General features: G+C 40.6%; 1 protein-coding gene across 3 annotated transcripts in view; it reads right to left on the bottom strand.

Annotated features, from left to right (window-relative positions):
• LOC140121862 (gamma-aminobutyric acid receptor subunit rho-1) overlaps positions 1-24,475 on the bottom strand; it is a 71,337-nt gene that overhangs the window by 25,526 nt on the left and 21,336 nt on the right. For 2 of the 3 annotated variants that reach the window (XM_072141968.1, XM_072141970.1), the window contains exon 3: positions 8,315-8,421. In XM_072141968.1, the coding sequence (XP_071998069.1) occupies positions 8,315-8,421 (107 nt within the window). Of the gene's footprint in view, positions 1-2,938; positions 3,066-8,314; positions 8,422-24,475 lie in introns of those variants that run through there. The other variant, XM_072141969.1, reaches the window with a different exon arrangement.

Genomic DNA, 24,475 nt, shown 5'->3' with positions numbered 1-24,475 from the left:
TGCAGCAAAAAGAAAAACTGTTTAAAAAGTGGTATTTCTAAGGTAAATTGTGAAATCTCAATTATGGCAACACTGGGTACTTAAGCAAGTCATATGATGCAGGGAGATGACGTGGAGATGTAGAATGTACTCACGGTACTCATTTATTGAAAGTGTTAGTCAGACCATCCCTCCTTTCTTTTTTTTTGTTAGACCAATTTTTATTGATACCATTATCTTTTGATCCATTTTTATTAACATTTTTATTTGTAGCAAAATAGCATAAAGCATTGATTTGTAATGTTTTTACAGCATGGGATACTTTTTAAGAGCATGAGCATTTTTATGTGTGAGGATAACCTATATGTTTAATTGTTTTTCTTTATTTTTCTATATGTGCTGTGAAATGGTATTTTTACCATATTAATAAGTGCATATCTGAAGAACTAATGAACTGCCAAATTTATGCAGTAAACCATGGCCATTGTCTAAGGGTTAAAAGCATCCTTATGTTAGACAGTACAAAGCAAGACTAGACAGTTTGATACAGGGTCTGTCTAGTCTAAAGTTGTGCTCCCTATTTGTTGACAGTGCACAGCACAAAAATATTCCAGGTGTTGGTTGACGATCCCTTTTCTCAGAAAAGCTGTAAAAGTGTTGAAAATCTAAAACCTTTGATAAAAGTGACCCAAGGCATGCTCCTTCACTAAGTCACTGAGCAAATTTGACTTGGGGTTGGTGCTAATGATATTATCTTAGTGATATTCCCCCACCATGCTGGGATCTGAAGTTTATTGTAGGGAAACCCCTGTGTCATGACAACTGAAACAAGGAGGCCAGGGGAAACTATTGTGCTACTAACTTTCTTCCTCAGGCATCTTTCTGTGGGAGAAGATAACCTTAAATATCCCACAGGGCTATTCCACTGGGTAGCAGAATACCACATAGTTTCTCAAAGGACCAGCACAACCTAAAAGCAAGCACTTAAGTGCAGTGCTTATTGCCAGAAAGAACAGAGAGGTGAGCAAATAGAAGACAATGATAAGCGTGTCTAAAGTGTCTTGATTGCTGTCTGACTCCTGTAACTTTTACGGTTTATTGCTTGATGGTGATAACCTCAACTAGTTCAAACAACCAATCTTTTCTGGGGCCCTGAACTACATCCTGCTTTATGACTAGTACTTGTCCATCCTGAACTTGACTTGTTCCAGATGAATCTCTCCCTGACCCACTGGTTCTTTGCACCAGACGTTCTTGACAACATGAAGTTGTGCTGGATGAAATGCAGTTTCACCCATAAGTGAGTCCCAATATTGCCAGTAGGGGAAGGAATAATTGTTAAAAAAAAGTGCTGGCTAAAGTACATGGTCATTAACATGTATTCAGAAAGTTCTACAATATGTATTCCCGAAGGATCAGAAACAAAAAGCACTCTTATTTTGCAATGATAAGCACAACTTAGAGGGTTCTTAAGAATCTGAAGGGTTTTTCAAGAAAATTGTTTCCTCGCCTTTCAGTTTTTGGCACTATACCCAGCATGAGGAAGAAGGAAAGAAGTAGAATGGGCTTTGGTCAATCACTTCCATTATGTCTCTAGGTCAAAGGAATCCAGTAATTCGTTCAAACAGGTCATGTAACCCACTTGTACAGGCCCTGTAACTTCTGGCCAGACACAGTAACAAAAACCAGAAGTACTGGAGGAACATGCGTCAGAGCAAGGTAAGTATCTTGTTTTTTTCCCACTTCTGGAAAAACTTGTGATATGACTTCTTTCTTCTAAAAGGTACTCCCTCAATTTGACATTTTTTAAAATTATTTTACTATTTTTTTCATTCCACATGACAATATCATTTTATTGTCACAGATATGAGTACATGTAATTTACGTCATACATTTAAATCAATGACCAATCAACCATTTAACAACTCTGAACAACTGGCTTCTATTGTCACTTTTCCTTGTTATACAAGTCCCATCACTTCCCCTTTCTACTTTTTTTTTTTACAGTTTTGAGGTCTTTCCTGTCCCTCACCCCTTTTGTTCCATTTAGACCCCTTTACGTAACTTGAAGTTTACTTAGTGTTCCTTTCAACTTTCTCAAGTTATATACCACTCTGTTTGCTTAAATTTCTCCATTATTTTCTTTATCTCCCACTGTGCCTCAATTTGACATTGACTAAAATCCCCTAATTAATGGAAGGAGACATTGCAACTACAGCCATTTACAATAGGTGCACCATAAAGTTTGTGTCCTTATATAGCTATGTAATTGTTCACAGCACTACAAAATGTATTAGTAGTGGGCAGGAAAAAATTACTGTGTGACTATTTAGCTATGTTATCTTTTAGAAGACAAAATTATTCTACAAATACTAATGCACATGATTTTTGTCTCTATTCCTGTGTTTGAATTATCCAGTTCTGTACATATTGCTGATACAGAAAACACTTGCCGCCTGGATTGAAATTATTACCATCTGGCAGCCACGGAAGGAGGATGAATCACAATTTCTAATCCTATAGGTCATAGGAAAAGCATCATCTTAACTTAACTGCAGATATCACAGAAGAGAAACTGAAGATGCTTCTCTAAAATGCTTCAACTAAATATAAAATATTTATTTTAATCACCGAGCAAGTTAATGGTGCTGTCCATGCAAAGGTCACTGTTGAGGCAACTGGCTGCAGTGATGATGAGTAAGGTAACTTTACAAAAGGTGTGCATGTTCATGAATAAGGGTCAGTCGCTTAACTAAACCACCCCCTTCTAAGTATAGAAAGAGCAGGGAATGTAATGTACTGATATAAATGTTCATATACACATTATCATATATCAAAGTCTTGCTATATAGCACAACAATCACAGATTGGATTACATCTGTTATGGGCTAAAATCGTTTTTCCTAATATGTTTTCTTGAAAGGTTGTGCTTTCTGTAGATACTTGATCTCATACTCACTGTAGGCTGGTTTGTTCTGTGCAGAGCGATCCATCAAACACTAAGCCTTAATCCTCAGTGCATTTGGTCTTGGCCTTTATTGTCATGTTCACGCCAAAATAAGTGTTTACCAAACCCTCAGTCCTTGTTGTTTTTTTGGCTTCTAATGTGGTTTGTTTTTAATTAATAGGGTGCACAGGTTTTCTTTATTAAACCTGCACCAAATTTAAAATTGGCTGTTCAACAGTCGCTACAATATTGATTTCAATGTAAAGTCTGCCAATGTATATGTGCCACAATATGAACAATGTGTTACAAATAATACATTCTCCCAGTGTGTATCTCTTTTCAGAGTGCGTTCACACGTTGCAGTTTTGTCAATTAACCAGGTGAAAGACAATGAACTGAACGAGTGAATGACATTTGTGGAGCAGGTTTCCCCTTCAAAATCAAATTCACTTGTTCAGTTCATGTCTTTCACCTGTTCAATTGACAAAACTGCACCTAAAACCACCACAAAGCCGATTGTGATGCAGTTTTAACTGCAACATGTGAACGCACCCTCAGGGTGCAGTCACACGTTGCAGTTAAAACTGCATCACAATTAGTTTTGGGGTGGTTTTAGGTGGTATTACTTATTTTAACAAGTGAAAGACTTCAAATCAACAGGTGAATGAAATTTTTGGTACATCTTTCTCCTTCAAAATCAAATTCACCCTTTGAGTTCATGTCTTTCACCTGTGATACTGACAAAACTGCACCTTACACCTACCTCAGGGTGCTGTCACACGTCGCGTTTACTGCATGCGTTTAAAAACGCATTGCTACAGCTGAAGGGATATTTCCCTAATTAAACAGCTGTTAACGCTTGCGTTTACAAAACGCATGCGTTAACATCGCGGTTAACGCATGCATTAACAATGCGTTAACAACCGCATGCGTTAACCGCGATGTTAACGCATGTGTTAACAATGCGTTAACGCTTGCGTTTTGTAAACGCAAGCGTTAACAGCTGTTTAATTAGGGAAATACCCCTTCAGCTGTAGCAATGCGTTTTTAAACGCATGCAGTAAACGCGACGTGTGACAGCACCCTCAGGGTTTTCCTTAGTGATTAAAATTCTTGACAATCAGTCAGCTGAACCCATTTGTGATCAAGAATCATTGGTACCTGAATGTCCAGGTACCAATTTTTACTTTTTTCATGTAATACTTTAACATTGTATAGTTTTATTAATTACATGTTTTTTATATAATGGGGAGACAAATAATTTAAAAGTGAAAACAATATACTTTTTTTAATCTCTCCCATTGATTTTTTTACAATAAATTCCTTGCCCTAGGTTCAGCTACAGGTGCAGAGAGTGTATGTTCTTCTGAAACTGTCAGCTCTTTCTCTCTGCAGCTCCTTCTCTGTTCTGCCTTCATGTGACAGGCTGGATGGGGGGTGGGGGTGGGGGGATAAGAAACTCTTTGCTAACATAACCTCTTTCCTGCCTAGCATTTCTGGAACTTTTGTTGCGTTATTGACCAGAGCAATTTTTACAATTTTGATGTATACAAATAAAACAGAAATTACAGCATAAAGAATAACTTTATACATAATTAGAAACACAATTTTAGATTTGTATGAAAGGGGAGACTCTAGGTGACCCATTCTGAATTTATAACCCTCTGAATAGAGGATGTATCTTGGCCATAGAGGTGAAAGGGTTAAATTGGCATTCTAGGAATAAGCACACTTAATATTCAAATGGGCAATTAACATATAAGCTACGTAATTACTTGTTATTTAAAATTTTGCTCCCCTTGGCAGGAAAATGCTGTAGACATACACTATAATAAAGAACTAAAATGCTACTGGACCTTTAATTGGTCCTGTGATTTTGTCCCAGTGGAAGAGGCACAGGACAGATGATGACCGCTGGTCAGATGCCCACATCACATGTACTGCAACTGCCTAGGAAGGTCATGTGATCATCACTATGTTTGGCTGTAGTTGGTTGCTTGCAGTGGGTGTGATGATATGGAGGGGGTGGGTCCAGTCACAATTAAGGGGCAGGGCCATCATAAAGGAGCAGGGAGGCCTCAGTTACCTGTGCAGACAGGTCAGTTCTTGAAAGAAAGAAGTAATGATGTGTGAGGCAGGATAGGACTGGAGAAGTGTGTGCATGAGTCAAAAGTGAATATGTATGAGGTAGAGCCGGACTTCACAACACTTCCCCCACACAATACAAAAAATCAACTGAAATGTCGGTTACTACCAGTAAAGGGGAGGGCAGGAATCTTTACAAAGGTACAGAAATTGCAGGATGATAAAGAAATTGGTTGGGGGGGTGTATATTAATATAGGTGGATGGGGGAATCAATATATGGGAGCAGGATGTTCTAGAACAGTGATGGCGAACCTTTTAGCGGCCGAGTGCCCAAACTGCAACCCAAAACCCCCCTTATTTATCGTGAGGTGCCAACCAAAAATTAAAGCAGTAACTTATTGCTCCCTGTCCAACAACTTTCAATCATATTGGCCTCCTGAGGACAGCAACACAGTAGAAAGATGGAAAATTTTCATCATTTTAGCTTCTTTCCAGTGTCCCTCTGTACACAGAGAATCGTGGGGCCAGCAGGAGGTCCTCCAAAGGTAATTTGGCCCTGTCTATACATTCTCCCTCTTCCTACAGTCCTAAGTAGCGAAGTATTAAAATATGACTGAAAACAACATCTTTTAAGTTGTTTGGAACTGCAGGAAGATTCTTTGAGTCCTGTCTGGTGTGCTGGGGTGATGGCCCGGGTGCCAACAGAAAGAGCTCTGAGTGCCGCCTCTGGCACCCGTGCCATAGGTTCGCCACCACTGTTCTAGAAGCTGGGGAGGGGGTGTATATCATGATACCTGGGGTGAGGGAATCCAAATATGGTGGCAGAATTTACTATACTGGGGGGCAATATATAATTTTACTTGGGGGAATATGGATATGGGGGCAGGACTCAAATATACTAGAGGCATTATCTGTATGGGAGTAAGATGTTACTGAAACTTGTGAGGCAGTATTTACTTATACATGGGTGGGATCTGGAAATGGGGGCAGGATTCAAATATATCTGTATATGGGAACAGGATGTTATCAAAACTAGGGGGCCTGTATATAATTACACCTATGTAATATGTAAAGAGGATTTTATATATATATGTGTGTGTGTGTATGTGTATGGGATAGCATTTTAATTTTTTTTATTTATCTGGGGGTGTATATAATTAAATTTGGAAGGTCTGTATATAAGATGCAGTTTAATTAAATTGGGGGGCTGTATATATTTAAACTGGGTGAATCTGTATTTAGGAGGCTGTATATAATTACATTAGAGGGCCTGTATATGGGAGGTAGTATATGTGTAAACTTGATGGAGATCCCAATTTAGTTGCTGGATTTAAATAAATAAATTAGCAGTTGGCTGTAAATTAAAAAAAAATAATTAAGGGGATGTTATATAAATTCATTAGGGGCTGTACATACACTCACCGGCCACTTTATTAGGTACACCTGTCCAACTGCTCGTTAACACTTAATTTCTAATCAGCCAATCACATGGCGGCAACTCAGTGCATTTAGGCATGTAGACATGGTCAAGACAGTCTCCTGCAGTTCAAACCGAGCATCAGTATGGGGGAAGAAAGGTGATTTGAGTGCCTTTGAACGTGGCATGGTTGTTGGTGCCAGAAGGGCTGGTCTGAGTATTTCAGAAACTGCTGATCTACTGGGATTTTCACGCACAACCATCTCTAGGGTTTACAGAGAATGGCCGAAAAAGAAAAAACATCCAGTGAGCGGCAGTTCTGTGGGCGGAAATGCCTTGTTGATGCCAGAGGTCAGAGGAGAATGGGCAGACTGGTTCGAACTGATAGAAAGGCAACAGTTACTCAAATCGCCACCCGTTACAACCAAGGTAGGCAGAAGAGCATCTCTGATGGGCTACAGAAGCAGAAGACCACACCGGGTGCCACTCCTTTCAGCTAAGAACAGGAAACTGAGACTACAATTTGCACAAGCTCATCGAAATTGGACAATAGAAGATTGGAAAAACGTTGCCTGGTCTGATGAGTCTCGATTTCTGCTGCGACATTCGGATGGTAGGGTCAGAATTTGGCGTCAACAACATGAAAGCATGGATCCATCCTGCCTTGTATCAACGGTTCAGGCTGGTGGTGGTGGTGTCATGGTGTGGGGAATATTTTCTTGGCACTCTTTGGGCCCCTTGGTACCAATTGAGCATCGTTGCAACGCCACAGCCTACCTGAGTATTGTTGCTGACCATGTCCATCCCTTTATGACCACAATGTACCCAACATCGGATGGCTACTTTCAGCAGGATAATGCGCCATGTCCTAAAGCTGGAATCATCTCAGACTGGTTTCTTGAACATGACAATGGGTTCACTGTACTCAAATGGCCTCCACAGTCACCAGATCTCGAACCAATAGAGCATCTTTGGGATGTGGTGGAACAGGAGATTCGCATCATGGATGTGCAGCCGACAAATCTGTGGCAACTGTGTGATGCCATCATGTCAATATGGACCAAAATCTCTGAGGAATGCTTCCAGCACCTTGTTGAATCTATGCCACTAAGAATTGAGGCAGTTCTGAAGGCAAAAGGGGGTCCAACCCGTTACTAGCATGGTGTACCTAATAAAGTGGCCGGTGAGTGTACATTCGGAGCTGCACTTTCTTATGCATGTGTGTATTGTGCTGAATTTTGATCAAATTAAGAGGGCCACACAGTGGAGGCTTTCCATATGGGGAACAGTGTAGTCATATGTGTTGTAAGGGGTATAAATGAAAGTTTATGCAGGTGACATTATACTGTAAGTGACTGTGGTATTTATATTATCGGCATGGTGTGCTGCATTGAAAAGAAGACATCTAGGAGCACACCAATTTTTTTTTAATTGGTCTGTAAATTCAGTGGACCAAATATAGCAGGGTATCAGGGGTAGGCTTTTGGTGGGGCAATAATCTCCAAATTATTATCATTAAGTAGTGCAGTGCATTATATACTGTCAGTGCATACTTCTAAGTACTTGGAAATTCATATTGATGAATAATAAGACTGGCGTATAAAAGTATGTAAAAATGTTAGTGGAAAGTGTTTTTCCTCTACTCTTTTAGATCTTTTAATGTTTGTAATGCTATCACAGTTTATTTTTGAAATAAAGAAAATTACAAACAATAAATAAATCTGTGTATGATTTGTTTTCTGCAATAAGGGTCAACTTTATTGACGTGTTTGCAATGCTCTGTATTACTTTCTTTGTCGTATAAATTTACATCCTCTAATTTAGAGTAATTATTTAATTTACCTTACAATAGCAGGCATAGCAATAAAAAAAATATGTAACATACCCCCAAAACCCGGCCTCATAGTGAAGTCATGGTCATCTATTCGAAGAAGCTGTTCAGACTTTGTGAGTGGTACTTTTGTGATATCTGGACTTCTTTTGAAAACTGGGCTGTGAAAAAATACACAATGAGCCAATACCAAATCTATACAAAATATGTAACTACAAAGAAGAATGAAAATCTTAACAAACATGAAATACTTTTTATACCCCTCCGTATGTTTTTACTATTTTCTCAGGTTGGACCCACATAAATATCTGATATGTAACTGAGCTGAACTTACACAAAGAGGGTATAATTTCAGCCTAAGGCTGACAAAAACCTGGTCAAGCATACGGCAGCATGCTGGAGAAGAGGAGGTATTATCGGGGCATGGCCATAGCGTGGCATGGTGTGCCACCGTGCATAGTACAGTACGGTGGCACACATGTGGCACTGTACTGTGGCCAGGTGCCATAGCCATCTACGGGAACGTATACGCAAACGACAAACAACAATATACGTCCCAACAAAGCCAGTGTGAAAGGGGCCTAATTAATACATAGAGTGTTATGGATGGTTCCATGCATGCTTCCTTGAGAGCTTCTAAGTGAATAATTGGGTGTGGTTAGTGATAAGTCTTGGGATAAGATAGAAGCTGCGGTCCCACATTCAGATTGTCTGATACAATTTTTGAAGCCAAACACAGATGTGGATCATAATGGGTGAGAACATATCACTGAGAGGTACTCCTACTCTTTTCTCTCTTAACTCCTGATTTAGATATCAAAACTGCATCTGAAAACCTGAATGTGGGAATGCCCACTGTGTGTGGTAAACTCTGGGAGCTTGGACAGAATGCAGACTACTTTTTTTTAAGCAGAAATTCTAAGACAATGATTTGTTTTAATTAATTTTATGTAAAATAATCTTTTCTGATGAAATTTGACAAATGGTATCATTTTAGGCAAATATTTTTGAACAATGCTACTATGTTTGATTAGATGTAGAGCAAGCTCAAGGCTACAGTAGAAACATGTTAAATCCATTTTTCCTTGGAGAGACACTGGAGAATGCACACTGTAGACAATGTAGAAGGGAGTAGTTCCAGCTTCCAGCACAATAATTATGAGACCATTTAGATCACATAATGTAAGGTCCACCCAATTTTATGAAGCAGACTCAAAGGGGGACATTTACTTAGAGTGTCGGTGTCTGCATTGGCTTTGTTACCGACCTGCTCTCGGTAAGAAGACACACATTTAATATTGTAGAGCTGTGCAGAGACATTTCTGTCCCCGAGCCCATTTTCTGTCCCTGGGACCAAAATCTGTCCCAAGCACCAGAAATGTGTCCAACAGTCCCTGCTAGACCAGTTTTCTTTTGGTCTACTTTCCGCCAGTTTACAGCGCCCAAAAATGGCTGTGACACATATTAATTCTGTCTGAGTTTCCACTCCGCCAAAGCCACGCCCCTTTTCGGAGAAGAGTCGGAGCAGACGGAAAAAGTCATTTTTTCTGTCCCCGACAGCTAATAAATAGGTAGGAGAGCAGAACATGTGGTGAGAGCGCCACAAAACTGGCGGAAACGCCATAGTAAATGACCCCCACTGTGTCATCGGGGATTATGATTTCGTTGACCCATTCTACCTGGCCATTGTTTGAGGATGACATGTAAAGGAGAAATTGAGCTGTGGGTTTTTCAAACCAATGTGATAAATCAAGGACACTTACTGACTGCTTCAGTGAGATTACATCAGACAGAGGAAGGGGAAAGTGCTGAGGTTCATTAGCATGATTAGTTGATTTTAGAAGTAAGGTGGGAATGGATAACACATATAAGATCACCACAGTCACAGTTCCTTGTTTATCACGCTTGCTTTTCTTTAAAGTAGGCAATACAGATACATTAGGAGGACAAGATGCACAAGGGAGTCCAGATATGGGGACAAAGTAGGCCTAACCTCGACAGCCTGAGTGGGTTTACAAATTGCAGGCAAGACAGATTGATCACAGTCTTTTGCCATTAGTAGCCATGGGCTCACAACAATCAGATGTACAGACACAACAAGATGACACATACACTGGAGATCAAAATTAGAGAATAACATACAATTTCCTAAAAGTCAAGGTCATTGGGGGGGATATATCATAGTTTTTTTTTCTTTGGTGTATAATTGAGATTTGGAAGGTCTTTTTTGCGTCTTCTGTATGATCATGTCTTTTTTCTTGTGATGTATGCTCAGTTTTGCCTATCCTGGCAGGTGCAAATTTTGGCTTTTTTTTGAGACTTTTTGTTGCAAATGTCTCAAATGCACATGGAGACAAGCCACGTGAGGGGGTAAAATGCAGGAGTGGACACTAGTTAACACAGTGCTAACACATGCGTTAATATTGCATTTACATTGCATTTTGTACATGCCTTTGCATGTACAAAACGCAATGTAAATGCAATGTTAACAGAAATTTAATTAGACAAATACGGTAACTTTTCATTTTAAAATGCAAGCAAACCACCACATTTGACCACGCACCTTAGAAGTAACCAATAAATTAATAAAAAAATTTAAATGCAAAAATTTATGAGTATTAGAAAATCTGATTAATTTGCTAAATTTTAAACATTTAAAGCATATAAAATAATTCCAATTTACATGTTAAAACAGGGTCCATGAAAAAAAATCCTTCCTTTGTACCTGCCCTGGACCAGATGCAGATTTGCGCCTAAAAAATTGCAAAAAAAGTGATACATAAGTGAAAAGATGCACAGAACTTCTGGAAAATAAAGGTACATAAGGCGCACTGCACAAGGTGCAGACAAAAGTGTACTTGAAGAACGACAGAAAAAGTTGCAGTGAAAAGTTGCAAAAATGACAAAAGTTGTAAAATGAGACAATTTAACTAGCAGAAATAAAGATACATGTCCCCCATTATGTTTTCCTATGTGAATATATCCTAACATGAGTAAATTAGCAGTACCTTAACCTTGTATGATAAATTGTGTATATTCCAAAGCAAAGAATAAAAATGTAAAGGGGATAAATGAAAATGAACACTGGTCAAAATTAGAAAACTTTAGATACCTGCAAGTTATTGGTGTTAACCTGGCACTTGATGCTGATTTAATTATTTTACTAACACTATGTAACTGGCAGCATATATTTCCACTTTGCACTAATTTTGCAAAAATGTTGAATCCTTCTAAAGTGACTGAAACCCACCAGAAGCAGGTTGTCTAGATGAAGGCCAAAAGGTGTAAGAAGAAGAAGAAGTTGGTTGTTCCAAGTCTGGGTTTTCTAGAATATTGCATCTTTACAATATCATAAACTCATTCAAGCCCCCAAGAAGACTGGTATAATGCAGAGAATCTCCATGGATAATAGTTTCAACATGGCAGCTGGAATTGCTTGCCAGGTTAGCACTGAACAGGGTAAGGATCTGTATCATCATACAGTTTCTCGACAGTTAAAAGCATTTTTAACCCCTTAAGGACGTAGCCATTTTACAGCTTAAGACTCAATCGCATTTTTTAGATTCTGACCTGCGTCTCTTTATATGGTTATAACTTTTGAACACTGTTACTTATCAAAGCGATTCTGAGATTGTTTTTTCTCCACATGTTGTACTTCATTTTAGTGGTAAATTTTGGCTGATAAGTTTTGCGTTTATTTACAAAAAAAAGAAAAAAAATGATGAATTTTTAGAAAAATTTGCAATTTTCGAAATTCAAAATCACCGCGTTTTAAGGCAGATCGATTTACCACCTAAATAACTTGCAGAATAACATTTCCCATTTGTCTACTTTACATTTTCATAATTTTTGAAATGTTTGGATAATTTATTTTGACGTCACGCGGCCTACAAATCGAATAGCGATTTTCCGTATTTTCAGAATTGACTATTTTGGGGATAAATACTGTTTGAAATCAAATTTTACATATTTAGCAACAAAACCCCCCTATATAACCAGCCCATTTTCAAATCTGCACCCCTCAAACTATCAGAAACAGCATTTACAAAGATTGTTAACCCCTTGAGATCTTCATAGTAATTGAATCAAAATGGCAGTGAAATTTAGAATGGTCAAATTTTGTCGGTTATACGTTCATTTAGCCCTAAAATTTACACATTTCCAAAAGATAAAAAGAGAAAACTCACCATAAAATTTGTTCTACAATTTCTCCTGAGTGCAGCGACACCCCACACGTGGCCGTTACTTGTGTTATGGGGGCACAGCGAGGCGCAGAAGGGAAGGAGCACCCTGCAGCTGCCAGGATTTTAGTTTTCTCGTTGCCCCCTTTTGAAGGCTATAAAATCTTCGCTTTTCCGTTATTTGGGCCATGTGACGGCATTTTTTTTGCGGGACGAGATGCTTTTTCCAGTGTTACCATTTTGGGGTTGGTATCACCTATTGTTGAAAATTTAGGAACTTTTTTTGAGGTCATGAGTAGAAAAGCATCAATTCTGTACTGGATTTTTAACTTTTTTTTTTTTTCATGTTCACCGTATAGCCTAATAATCATGTTATCTTTATTCTATGGGTCGATACGATTACGGGGATACCAGACATGAATATTTTTTCTTATGTTTTACTAAATTTGCCAAATAAAACCCTAATGTGGGAAAAATCTATCATTTTTGCATCGCCGTCTTCCAAGTGGCATAACATTGTTACGTTTTTGGCTACAGAGCTGGTTGATGGCTTGTTTTTTGCGGGACATGTTGTTCTTTGCAACAGTATCATTCTGGAGTACATATGTTTTGTTGATCACTTTTTATTGCATTTTTAGTGGGATATAATAGGTAAAAATCATAATTTTTAACCCTTTTTTTTTTTACGGTGTTCATCATATGGGTTCAATAGTTATTTAGTTTTATTCTATGGATTGTTACGGACGCGGTGATACTATATATGTGGGGTTTGTGTTATGATTTAGACTTTTTTGAGCGTTATATGTCTCTATATGTTTTGGGGCTTATGGGCATTTTTAGTGATTTATAAAGTAATTTTTTATTAAAAAACATTTTTTTTACATTTTTTTACATGATCCACCATGGGATATGAACAAGCAATCATCTGATTGCTTGTTCTTGATAATATTCTGCAATACTAATGTATTGCAGGGTATTAGCAGTGCCAGCCTATGCAGATGCATAGGCTGACACTTTGCCTTTAAGATGACTTCACAGACGCCATCTTAAAGGCAATCCCTCCAGGCTTCTCTGGGGTCCCGATCGGTTCCCCAGAGGTGCCAAAACAGCAATCCGCCCCCCCGAAAACGGTGCAGGGGGGGCCGATCGTGGGGTAAAGACCCCCAGAAGGCATGTTAAATGCCGCGGTCGCGTTGACCGCGGCATTTAACGGGTTAAACACCTGCGATCAGAGCCCACTCCGACCGCGGGTGTTAGCCGGGGATGTCAGCGGTAAATTACCGCTGAAATCCCGCGGCTAACGATGCCGGTTCGGCTGCTGTGCAGCGCTGAACCGGCATCGTCTCTGCGCAGTAGCTGTACTGCGCTGAGCGCTATTCGCGGGACTCAGCGCAGTACAGCTACGGCGCAGAGCGGTAAGGGGTTAATGAAAGTCCACTCTGCAGTGACCAAAACTCTCAGTAGCAGAAAGAATCAAAAGAACAGATGAGTAGTGGTCCATACTTCAGTCTAGTGGTGAAAGCAAGTTTAATTTATTTGATGGGAAACATTATGTTTGTCGACAAACTGGGGAAAGATTGAACCGAAAGTGTGTAAAAAAAGTCATTGAAAAGTAGTGGAGACATTGTCAAGGTTTGCGGAATGTTTTCTGCAGCAGGAGTTGTACCTCTCATACAGCTACAAGGCATAGTGAATGTAAGTGTGTATCACAATCTTCTTCAACAACATCCAGTTCCATCCTTGCATTTTTAATCAGCCAGCAATTTTCACGTAGGAAAATGCCCCTTGTCACACAGCAAAATGGGTAAAACAGTTCCCTGAAACAGAAAACATTGAAACAACAAAATTGCCAGCCCAGAATCCCAATCTTAATGCAATAGAAAACCTACTAAAAATCCTTGGAGGCAAAGTATGGCCAAGAAACCCACAACAGCCACAGAACTGTGGAAGAGACAAGAAGAAAATGGGACCAAAATCACACCAGAGCAGTGTGAGAGACTAGTGATATCCTGTGCCCGTAGATGTGCGAATGTCATTCAAAGCAAAGACCTGTACACTTCCTACGGATTGATGACTGTTGTTAATGTAGTACTCCAAGATAATTGAGGGTATGAGTGCTGGAGAAAACCCACAACCCCACCTTAAAATTATTGCACCAAAAATCATCAAAACCACACAGTAATTTTAATAGAAAAATGTCTTTCAGTTTTTATTGTTCAAATTAAACATGTAATGTTAAAATGACATAGGCAATATCAGATCAACAAAGAGAACAAAATGAGTACATTTTAACTTGGTGTAACTACATATTTGAGAACCCCAAATATTTATAAGTGCTGAAGAAGTGGGGCTCTGGTGAACCCTCATGTATCAAACATCAGCAAGAGACCTGTTAGGTAAAAGTACCATGGACTTTGTCACTACAATTGTAAATAGAGGACAAAAGAACAATCAAACAAATACTAGTGCAAGTGGAAAATTGTAAACCATACCGACCGAAGGTAATACATCCAAGCCCAACAAGTGTTTGGCAAGAATAACTTCCCAAGAAGAAGCTATTCTTACAAAACACCTGTTGAGTTGGGTGAATTTAGACTTTTTTCTGCTTCCCAGTACACGGCATGGAATATGAAATACCATCACTAGGAAGTACAAGTTGTTACGCAGAGATTAAGCGAGAGATTAATCAACTATTTCAAAGAGGGGAACAAAAATGGAAACTCAAAAATTAAAAAGGGCATATGTAGGAAGGGTTTAAAGGGATCATATCTGCATAAATCTACCTAATAAACCACTAAAGTCAACATAATTCATGTATCTTCTATAACCCAGCCTTAGCTTCATCATTTTTGTTTCTAAATGTTTGGCTAGAAACATGTAAGTGGAGTTTAGAAAAATGATGTATTCAACATGCCATCTTGGTTTTATTTACTAAATCCACCAACTTTAACCTAGGTCGGCGCGTCAGAAGAAGATTGCGGGGCATTGGGTCCCGCAAGTCCCGGTGTCTGGCTGTGACATCACAAACCAGACCCGGCACTAATACCTGGGATCGGAAAAAATCTGATCCCGGGTGTTTAACTCCTCATGCTTGTCCTCCATGGATCGGACCCCACCCCCATGAGCTTACTGGGGGATCCGATCCCTCCTACTGCAGCCCTGGGGTCCAGCATGTCCCCCGAGGCTACCGTCTCCTCTTCACGCAGGGTTCTCCTCTTCACGCAGGGTTCTGCCTCTTGGCAGAACTAGGCTGTAACTAGCTGAGCATGCCATTTGGCATTACGGTAGATCTCAAATAGGACCAACTAACAACAAATGAAAGTACAAAAAGGAGGGTAGTGTAGACTCCCTACCAAATCCACCAAAGACGGTAAAACATTAAAGTACAAAACGGTGGATGACCTATATAAAACGTAACTTTTAATTAGGCTATTAAGGCAAAAATATATAATATATAATCATAGTAATAACTCCAAGAGGAGCGCTACTATTGCCAACCAGCAAGAACAAAATAGTGGGGCACATTTACTACATGTCCGAATTGCGTTTTTCCGTCGGGTTTTCAGAATTTTACCATTTTGTGCCGAATTGCCCCGGGTTTTTGGCGCACGCGATCGGATTGTGTCGCATTGCCGTCGGCTTGCATGCAACAAAAAATGGGGGGGGGGATGGTGGGGGTGTGGCTGTCGGAAAACCCGACGGATTCGGAAAAGTCACGCTATTTAAAAAAACACACACACTTACATGCACCAGGAATAGAATGGTGAACTCCGGCGGACCTTCAGCAGACCTCAGTGCAGCAGCAACACCTGGTGGACATGTGGTGGACACATGACCTTAGTGTATCGCCAGAAGACCCGAATCCTCGTCGGAGAACACGCAGCTGGATCGTGACAGGACCGGGTAAGTAAATCAGCCCCAATGTGCTCCTTTAAGAGGCACGAATTGCTAATCTTCCTTTACCTTACCTTTATGCATATAAATATTAGGTATGGTGGCCTACAGGAATGCCTCAGGAATGTAAATTCATCAGATATGGACATAAGGTATTGACCTCAATTAAAAGGAACAGAGTGCAAGAGGAAGGAACATGGTATAGCTAGATAAGGGTAAGTAAAGGCAGCTCGATTAAGGATAGTATATCTGAACAAGAAGAGGTAAACTTGTTGTCTCAAGTGCAAGGTTACCCTATACCAGCCAGCTATATCTGCAGCCAGATCTTGTGCAGTGAGCTCTGCAGATTTTTGTGGCAGATAACTTTTAAAAAAGCATTAGCAAAGCGAGTGTATGAGCTTGGCAGCGAGTGTGCATTGATCTCAAGTGTGTGCAGTGTCTTAAGTGTGACTTACGTTTAAGGGAAGGAATACTTTTTGGATCCAGCAACAAATAGATAAGTGCATCTACATTTTTTATTTCCTGATATTCATTGTGTGATTTTTATTGCAACCAAGTAGATCTGAAGGTATTTTACTTGCATAATCTGTATATTGTGTGGGGGGTATAGGGAGGCATTCACCTTGCTTATCTAGTCAGTATAGTCACAGGTGCTGCCTAATTAATAGGGGGGTGTGGCTATCTAATTAGCAGGCTTTATATACTTCTGTGGTCAGTTTGTTTGGTGGTTTGCAGCCAGATCTTGTGCAGTGAGCTCTGCAGATTTTTGTGGCAGATAACTTTTAAAAAAGCATTAGCAAAGCGAGTGTATGAGCTTGGCAGCGAGTGTGCATTGATCTCAAGTGTGTGCAGTGTCTTAAGTGTGACTTACGTTTAAGGGAAGGAATACTTTTTGGATCCAGCAACAAATAGATAAGTGCATCTACATTTTTTATTTCCTGATATTCATTGTGTGATTTTTATTGCAACCAAGTAGATCTGAAGGTATTTTACTTGCATAATCTGTATATTGTGTGGGGGGTATAGGGAGGCATTCACCTTGCTTATCTAGTCAGTATAGTCACAGGTGCTGCCTAATTAATAGGGGGGTGTGGCTATCTAATTAGCAGGCTTTATATACTTCTGTGGTCAGTTTGTTTGGTGGTTTGCAGCCAGATCTTGTGCAGTGAGCTCTGCAGATTTTTGTGGCAGATAACTTTTAAAAAAGCATTAGCAAAGCGAGTGTATGAGCTTGGCAGCGAGTGTGCATTGATCTCAAGTGTGTGCAGTGTCTTAAGTGTGACTTACGTTTAAGGGAAGGAATACTTTTTGGATCCAGCAACAAATAGATAAGTGCATCTACATTTTTTATTTCCTGATATTCATTGTGTGATTTTTATTGCAACCAAGTAGATCTGAAGGTATTTTACTTGCATAATCTGTATATTGTGTGGGGGGTATAGGGAGGCATTCACCTTGCTTATCTAGTCAGTATAGTCACAGGTGCTGCCTAATTAATAGGGGGGTGTGGCTATCTAATTAGCAGGCTTTATATACTTCTGTGGTCAGTTTGTTTGGTGGTTTGCAGCCAGATCTTGTGCAGTGAGCTCTGCAGATTTTTGTGGCAGATAACTTTTAAAAAAGCATTAGCAAAGCGAGTGTATGAGCTTGGCAGCGAGTGTGCATTGATCTCAAGTGTGTGCAGTGTCTTAAGTGTGACTTACGTTTAAGGGACTTAAGTTTGAGGGGCTTTAGCAGGTAACTTCTGTGTTCTGTGTTACTTTGACTGTAAATTCTTCTTTCTGTGCATAATTCTATTGTAATCCCCATTAGAATAATGGACTCCATAAGTGGCATTGCTACACGGTGTACATCCTGTGCCATGTATGCTTTCCTTGAACAGCCGTTCGAGGGGGAATACTGCTGTGTGGGGTGTGTGAAAATTGCTCATCTGGAAGCCCAGATTCTGGATCTAAATGAGCAAGTTTCAAGGCTGCGGGCAATTGATAATATGGAACGAAGTTTGCTGCTCCTGGAGCACAAACTCTCTGGGGAAGATGGGTGTGGGGAGGGAAGTATGGAGGTGCAGAGTGAGGGGGCAGCTAGTTGGGTAACATGTAGAAGGCGGGGTAGAGGGAAGAGTTGTAGAGAGTCTAGTCCTGATCTGGTGCACCCCAATAAGTTTGCCAGGCTGGAGGATGAGGGGGATATCAGCTCTGGGGTAGCAATGCTGCAGAAAGATGTGGCCGCTAGCAACCAGGGGAATGTGTGCTCCAGTAAGAAGGGTAATGGGAGCAGAGGCAAGGTCAGACAGGTGCTGGTAGTGGGAGATTCGATTATTAGGGGAACACACAGGGCAATCTGTCACAAAGACCGTGCATACCGAACAGTGTGTTGTTTGCCGGGTGCTCGGGTTCGGCATGTTGCGGATCGGGTTGATGGATTACTGGGAGGGGCTGGTGAGGAACCAGCGGTCATGGTCCACATTGGCACTAATGACAAAGTAACAGGTAGGTGGAAGGTCCTTAAAAATGATTTCAGAGATTTAGGCCATAAGCTCAGGGCAAGGACCTCAAAGGTAATTTTCTCCGAAATACTGCCTGTACCACGTGCCACACCAGAAAGGCAGCGGGAGATCAGGGAGGTAAATAAGTGGCTCAAAAGTTGGTGTAGAAAGGAGGGGTTTGGGTTCATGGATAACTGGGCTGACTTTTCTGTGGGCTACAGGCTCTACAGTAGGGATGGGCTGCACCTCAATGGGGAGGGGGCCGCTGTTTTAGGGGAAAAAATGGCTAGAAGGTTGGAGGAGTGTTTAAACTAGAGACCTGGGGGGAGGGCAACTACACTTGTGCAGGGCAAATAGACGGTGTACATAGAGAGCTGGGAAGAGTCATAGTCCATGGGGGAGGAAGGGGGGCTGGAATGAGATTGGGGAATAAGGACAAAAGGAATACGGACAGGGAAAACCATATAAAGTGTATGTACACAAATGCCAGAAGCCTCACAAACAAAATGGAGGAACTGGAACTCTTGATGTTGGAACGGAAATATGATATAGTGGGTATCAGTGAGACATGGCTGGACAGTAGCTATGACTGGGCTGTTACTATAGATGGTTATAGTCTTTTTAGAAAGGATCGTATAAATAAAAAAGGGGGAGGGGTTTGTTTATATGTGAATTCTTGCCTCAAGCCCGTCTTGCGAGATGACATCAGTAACGCAAATGTGGAGTCCCTATGGGTGGAGATAAGAGGAGGGAAAAATAAAAATAAAATATTACTAGGGGTTTGTTATAAGGCTCCAAATATAATGGAGGCAGCAGAGGAAATGCTGATAAGTGAAATGGATGCGGCTTCAAAGCATGGTGAAGTACTTATCATGGGGGACTTCAATTACCCAGATATTGACTGGGGGGCAGAAACCTGCAGGTCCTTCAAAGGTAGCAGGTTCTTGTCAACAACAAAAGACAATTACCTGTCGCAACTAGTCCTGGAGCCAACAAGAGGGGGGGCACTGCTGGACCTTATCCTTACCAACAGACCTGATAGGGTATCAAAACTACAGGTTGGGGGGAACCTGGGATATAGTGATCATAATATCATTGATTTTGTATTACGCTTTACTAAGCACGTTAGTGAAGGGGCAACCAACACTCTAAACTTCAGGAGGGCAAATTTTCATCAACTAAGGGAAGACCTAAAAGGCATAGACTGGGATAATGCTCTCAAAGACAAAAGCCCCCCCCAAAAATGGGACTTTTTCTCATATATTCTGAAAAAGTCCTGTGAGAAACACATACCTTATGGGAAAAAGCATAAAAGGAACAAGAAAAACCCTATGTGGCTAACTAGTCTTGTAAGGAAAGCAATAAGCGAGAAAGATAAAGCGTTTAAGGTGCTAAAACGTGAAGGTAGCGATGAGGCATTACAGGATTATAGAGAGAAAAACAAATCCTGTAAAAAACAGATAAAGGCCGCAAAAATAGAGACTGAAAGAAATATTGCCAGGGAGAGCAAAAATAATCCCAAATTATTTTTCAAGTATATAAATGATAAGAAACTAAAAACAGAGAGTGTGGGTCCCCTTAGAAATAACATGGGGGTCATGGTGGAAGGAGATGAGGAAAGGGCCAATCTACTGAATGTCGCCTTCTCAACTGTCTTTACCCAGGAAAATCCCCTGGTGGAAGACACAATGAGGAATAATGTAAATTCTTTTTATAATGTCAACAGTTTAACCCAGGAAGAGGTACGGCGCCGCCTCGCAACCACTAAGATAGATAAATCACCTGGGCCAGATGGCATACACCCCCGGGTTCTGCATGAATTATGTACGGTGATAGACAGACCGTTATTTTTAATATTTGAAGATTCACTGAGGACTGGTTATGTTCCACAGGAATGGCGCATGGCAAATGTGGTACCAATATACAAAAAAGGATCAAATAGCGATCCTGGAAACTACAGACCCGTAAGTCTAACTGCTGTGGTGGGGAAAATATTTGAGGGGTTTATTAGAGATGCTATCCTGGAGTATCTCACTGTGCACAACCTTATAACCCAGCGTCAGCATGGGTTTATGAGAGATCGGTCCTGTCAGACTAATCTGATTGGTTTCTACGAGGTGGTAAGTTCAAGACTGGATCTGGGGGACGCTGTGGATGTTGTATATCTGGACTTTTCAAAGGCATTTGACACCGTGCCACATAAAAGGTTGGTATATAAAATGAGACTGCTGGGAATAGGAGAAAATCTGTGTATCTGGGTAAGTAATTGGCTTAGTGATAGAAAACAGAGGGTGGTCATTAATGGCACATTCTCAGATTGGGTTGATGTTACCAGTGGAGTGCCACAGGGGTCAGTATTGGGGCCACTTCTTTTTAATATTTTTATTAATGACCTTGTAGTGGGTTTACACAGTCAAGTTTCAATATTTGCAGATGATACTAAGCTGTGTAAAGTAATAAATACTGAGGTCGATAGTTTAGCATTACAGAGGGATTTGTGGAAGCTTGAGGGATGGGCAGAGAAATGGTTGATGAGGTTTAATGTAGATAAATGTAAAGTTATGCACTTGGGCCATGGAAACAAAAAGTATAATTATGTTCTAAACGGTCAATTACTTAGTAAAACTGAAGCTGAAAAGGACTTGGGCGTATTGGTGGATGGTAAACTTAATTTTAGTGACCAGAGCCAGGCGGCTGCTGCTAAAGCAAATAAAATAATGGGATGTATCAAGAGAGGAATAGATTCTCATGATAAAGACATAGTTCTGCCCTTATACAAATCCCTAGTCAGACCACACATGGAATATTGTGTACAGTTTTGGGCACCAGTATATAAAAAGGATATAGTAGAGCTGGAACGGGTGCAGAGGAGAGCAACCAGGATTATAAGGGGAATGGGGGGACTAGAATACAATGACAGATTACAAAATTTGGGATTATTCAGTTTAGAAAAAAGACGACTGAGGGGAGACCTCATTACAATGTACAAATACCTGAACGGACAGTACAAGGATCTCTCCAAAGATCTTTTTATACCTAGGCCTGTGACCAGGACAAGGGGGCATCCTCTACGCCTAGAGGAGAGGAGGTTCTACCATCACCATAGACAAAGGTTCTTTACTGTAAGAGCAGTGAGACTATGGAACTCTCTGCCACAGGAGGTTGTTATGGCCGACTCTATGTACATGTTCAAGAGAGGCCTGGATGACTTTCTGGAGAGAAAAAATATCACGGGTTATGGGGATAAAACATTTATTTAATTCTTGAAGGTTGGACTTGATGGACTTGCGTCTCCTTCCAGCCTTATATACTATGATACTATGATACTATGATACCTCTCTTACAGTTTGGAAAGGTCTTGCAACAGTGTGTTAGCAGAGGGAGACAGGTAAAATAATATCAGATGGTCTGTATATGAAAAATCTGACTCCGTAAAATCAGCTTGGTAATGTACTGACTAATGTAGAGCTCCTATAGTCTTACCTAGAGAGGATTGAAGGCAGTGGCCAAGCAAAAAAACATTGATTCAGAAATCAGAAAATGGTGTCTGTTATGCAATTGCGCAGTGAGAGCTAGGATTCCCATCAGCAAAAGAACCACCAGCACTACCCGACATCTACTCACCCGCCCTTGCTCCTGCTTCCGGTCCCATGGCCGTGCCACACAGCAGTATACGCACACCGGCTTCAGAAGATTTAAAGGGCCAGCATGCTGATAATTGGTGCTGGCTTTACCCAGAATCCTATTTAACCCAGCCTCTCCCCACTCACCCCGCCGGATCTTTGTGCTATATGCCTCTCAGAAAGCTAGTATTGTTGCACTGTGCCTGTTTGTTGATTTCCCGTTGTGACCCCGGACCTGTTCCCGTTTACACTCCTCCACTGCCAGCCCTGACGGTTTTTTGTACCTCGCCTTGGCTGCCACCGCGGACAAAGTAGCACCTGTGGGATGACCTGGTGGTCGCAGCAAGTCCAACCTGCTTTGCGGCGGGCTCTGGTGAAAACCGGTTGCCACTTAGGTTACGGTCCCAGGTGTCAACTTGCGTCATCATCCGCGGTGGTCCAGTGAGTCCATTACCCCTGGAGCCTGACACTTTCCAGCATCATCTTCAATGCCTGCTTAATTCGGCACCAAAAGTCCCAGCATCTCTTGTCTTTTTCTACACCTTTCATGTTTATTGGTATGTCAGCTTTATTCAGCACCAAAAGTCCCAGTATCTCTTGTTTTTTTCTTTACCTTTCATGTTTATTGGTATGTGTAAATGCAAAACTGTTTCCCTGCTCTCACTGGAGACTTCTTGACTCCTTTCTGTGTCTCTCCGCCCTCTTGATTAACACCTGGTAGTTGTTACTAGTTTGTCCTGGGTGTATAAATAACAGACTACAGGTCATACCTGACCTTGGTCATACCCAAGTACTTTTTCCCAAGTACAACTATTTTTAAGTGCGAAAGAATTATACCAGAATTGAACCATAAGGGAACAAGGGGACTTTATTTTAAGAACATGTCTAATTCTTGTTTTTCAAAATATTATCTGAAAAGCACCAGATTGCTCCATTGTCTCTTCCCCCTCTGAATCTTGTGTACTTGTAGTGGCACATGGGAAAAGATGCACTGCCAAGATGGCGCCGCCGAAGATGGCTGCTTGTGAATTGGTGTCAGGCTTTTGGGGTAGTGAACCCCCTGGACCACCGCGAACGATGACACAAGCCAACACCTGGAACCGGAATCTAAGTGGCACCTGGTCTTCACCATAGCCCACCACAGGTTGGTGTTGCTGTAGCATGCTACCACCAGGTCTTTCCAGATTCTGGAACCAAAAACTGATAGAGGAAGTGGAAGTGAGGTCTAAAGGGAATAGTTGGGTGTCAAGGGTGGAAGCCCTATTTGGGGTGACTAATTTAGAGAGGTTTTCCAGGGTTGAAAGAGACAGACGGAATTAAATGTTGTTTTGGGGGAAATTGTTAGTGGTCAGGAAATGGGGTTGTAAAGAGCCACCAATTTGGTTAGATCTGGTGAAAATGATTGGGAGGTATGAGATTGCATATTTGAAAACAGAAATATGGGAAGTTGATTTGGGGAGAGAATTACCAATATATTAAAAAAAGAAAAAAAAAGAAAACGATGGTAGGGTTAGCTCCCCTCCAAGACCTTTTCTGTGTTTTTTTTCTTTTTCTTTATTTTATATCCGCTAGCCACAAGGGGTAGGGAGGCAAGGAAAGAGAGGGGGGGGGGAGGGTGAAGTGAAGGGAGGGGGAGGGAAAATAGAGGATCAGTGGTTATATTGTGTTATAAGTGAATATGAAGTAAATGTTTTTTTATATGGTACAAAGATATTTTGTATATTGAGTGTTATTTTTATTATTCTTGTTATGTCAGTAAATATAATAAAATACAATAAAGTCACCTTTTGGAAAAAAAAAGAATACAGGCTTTATGGCATTCTGTGTTATTATAAATGGTGTGTATTGGACTTTAACACAGTAACGCCTCGTATTTGGTTAATTACGGAAAGTTTTTTTTAAAGGATAGAAAATGATGGGTAAAAATGAAAAAATATCAAATTTAATTGTAAAGAAAACCTGGCCCTTGAATCCTACACTGGTAGGGAAGCTTCAAGTCACACATGATGTTTTTGGAATAGCTTATTTTTAA

The sequence above is a fragment of the Engystomops pustulosus genome, chromosome 3 (assembly GCF_040894005.1).
Source record: "Engystomops pustulosus chromosome 3, aEngPut4.maternal, whole genome shotgun sequence".
Classification (NCBI taxonomy): domain Eukaryota; kingdom Metazoa; phylum Chordata; class Amphibia; order Anura; family Leptodactylidae; genus Engystomops; species Engystomops pustulosus.
This window is presented reverse-complemented; position numbering and strand designations above follow the sequence as displayed.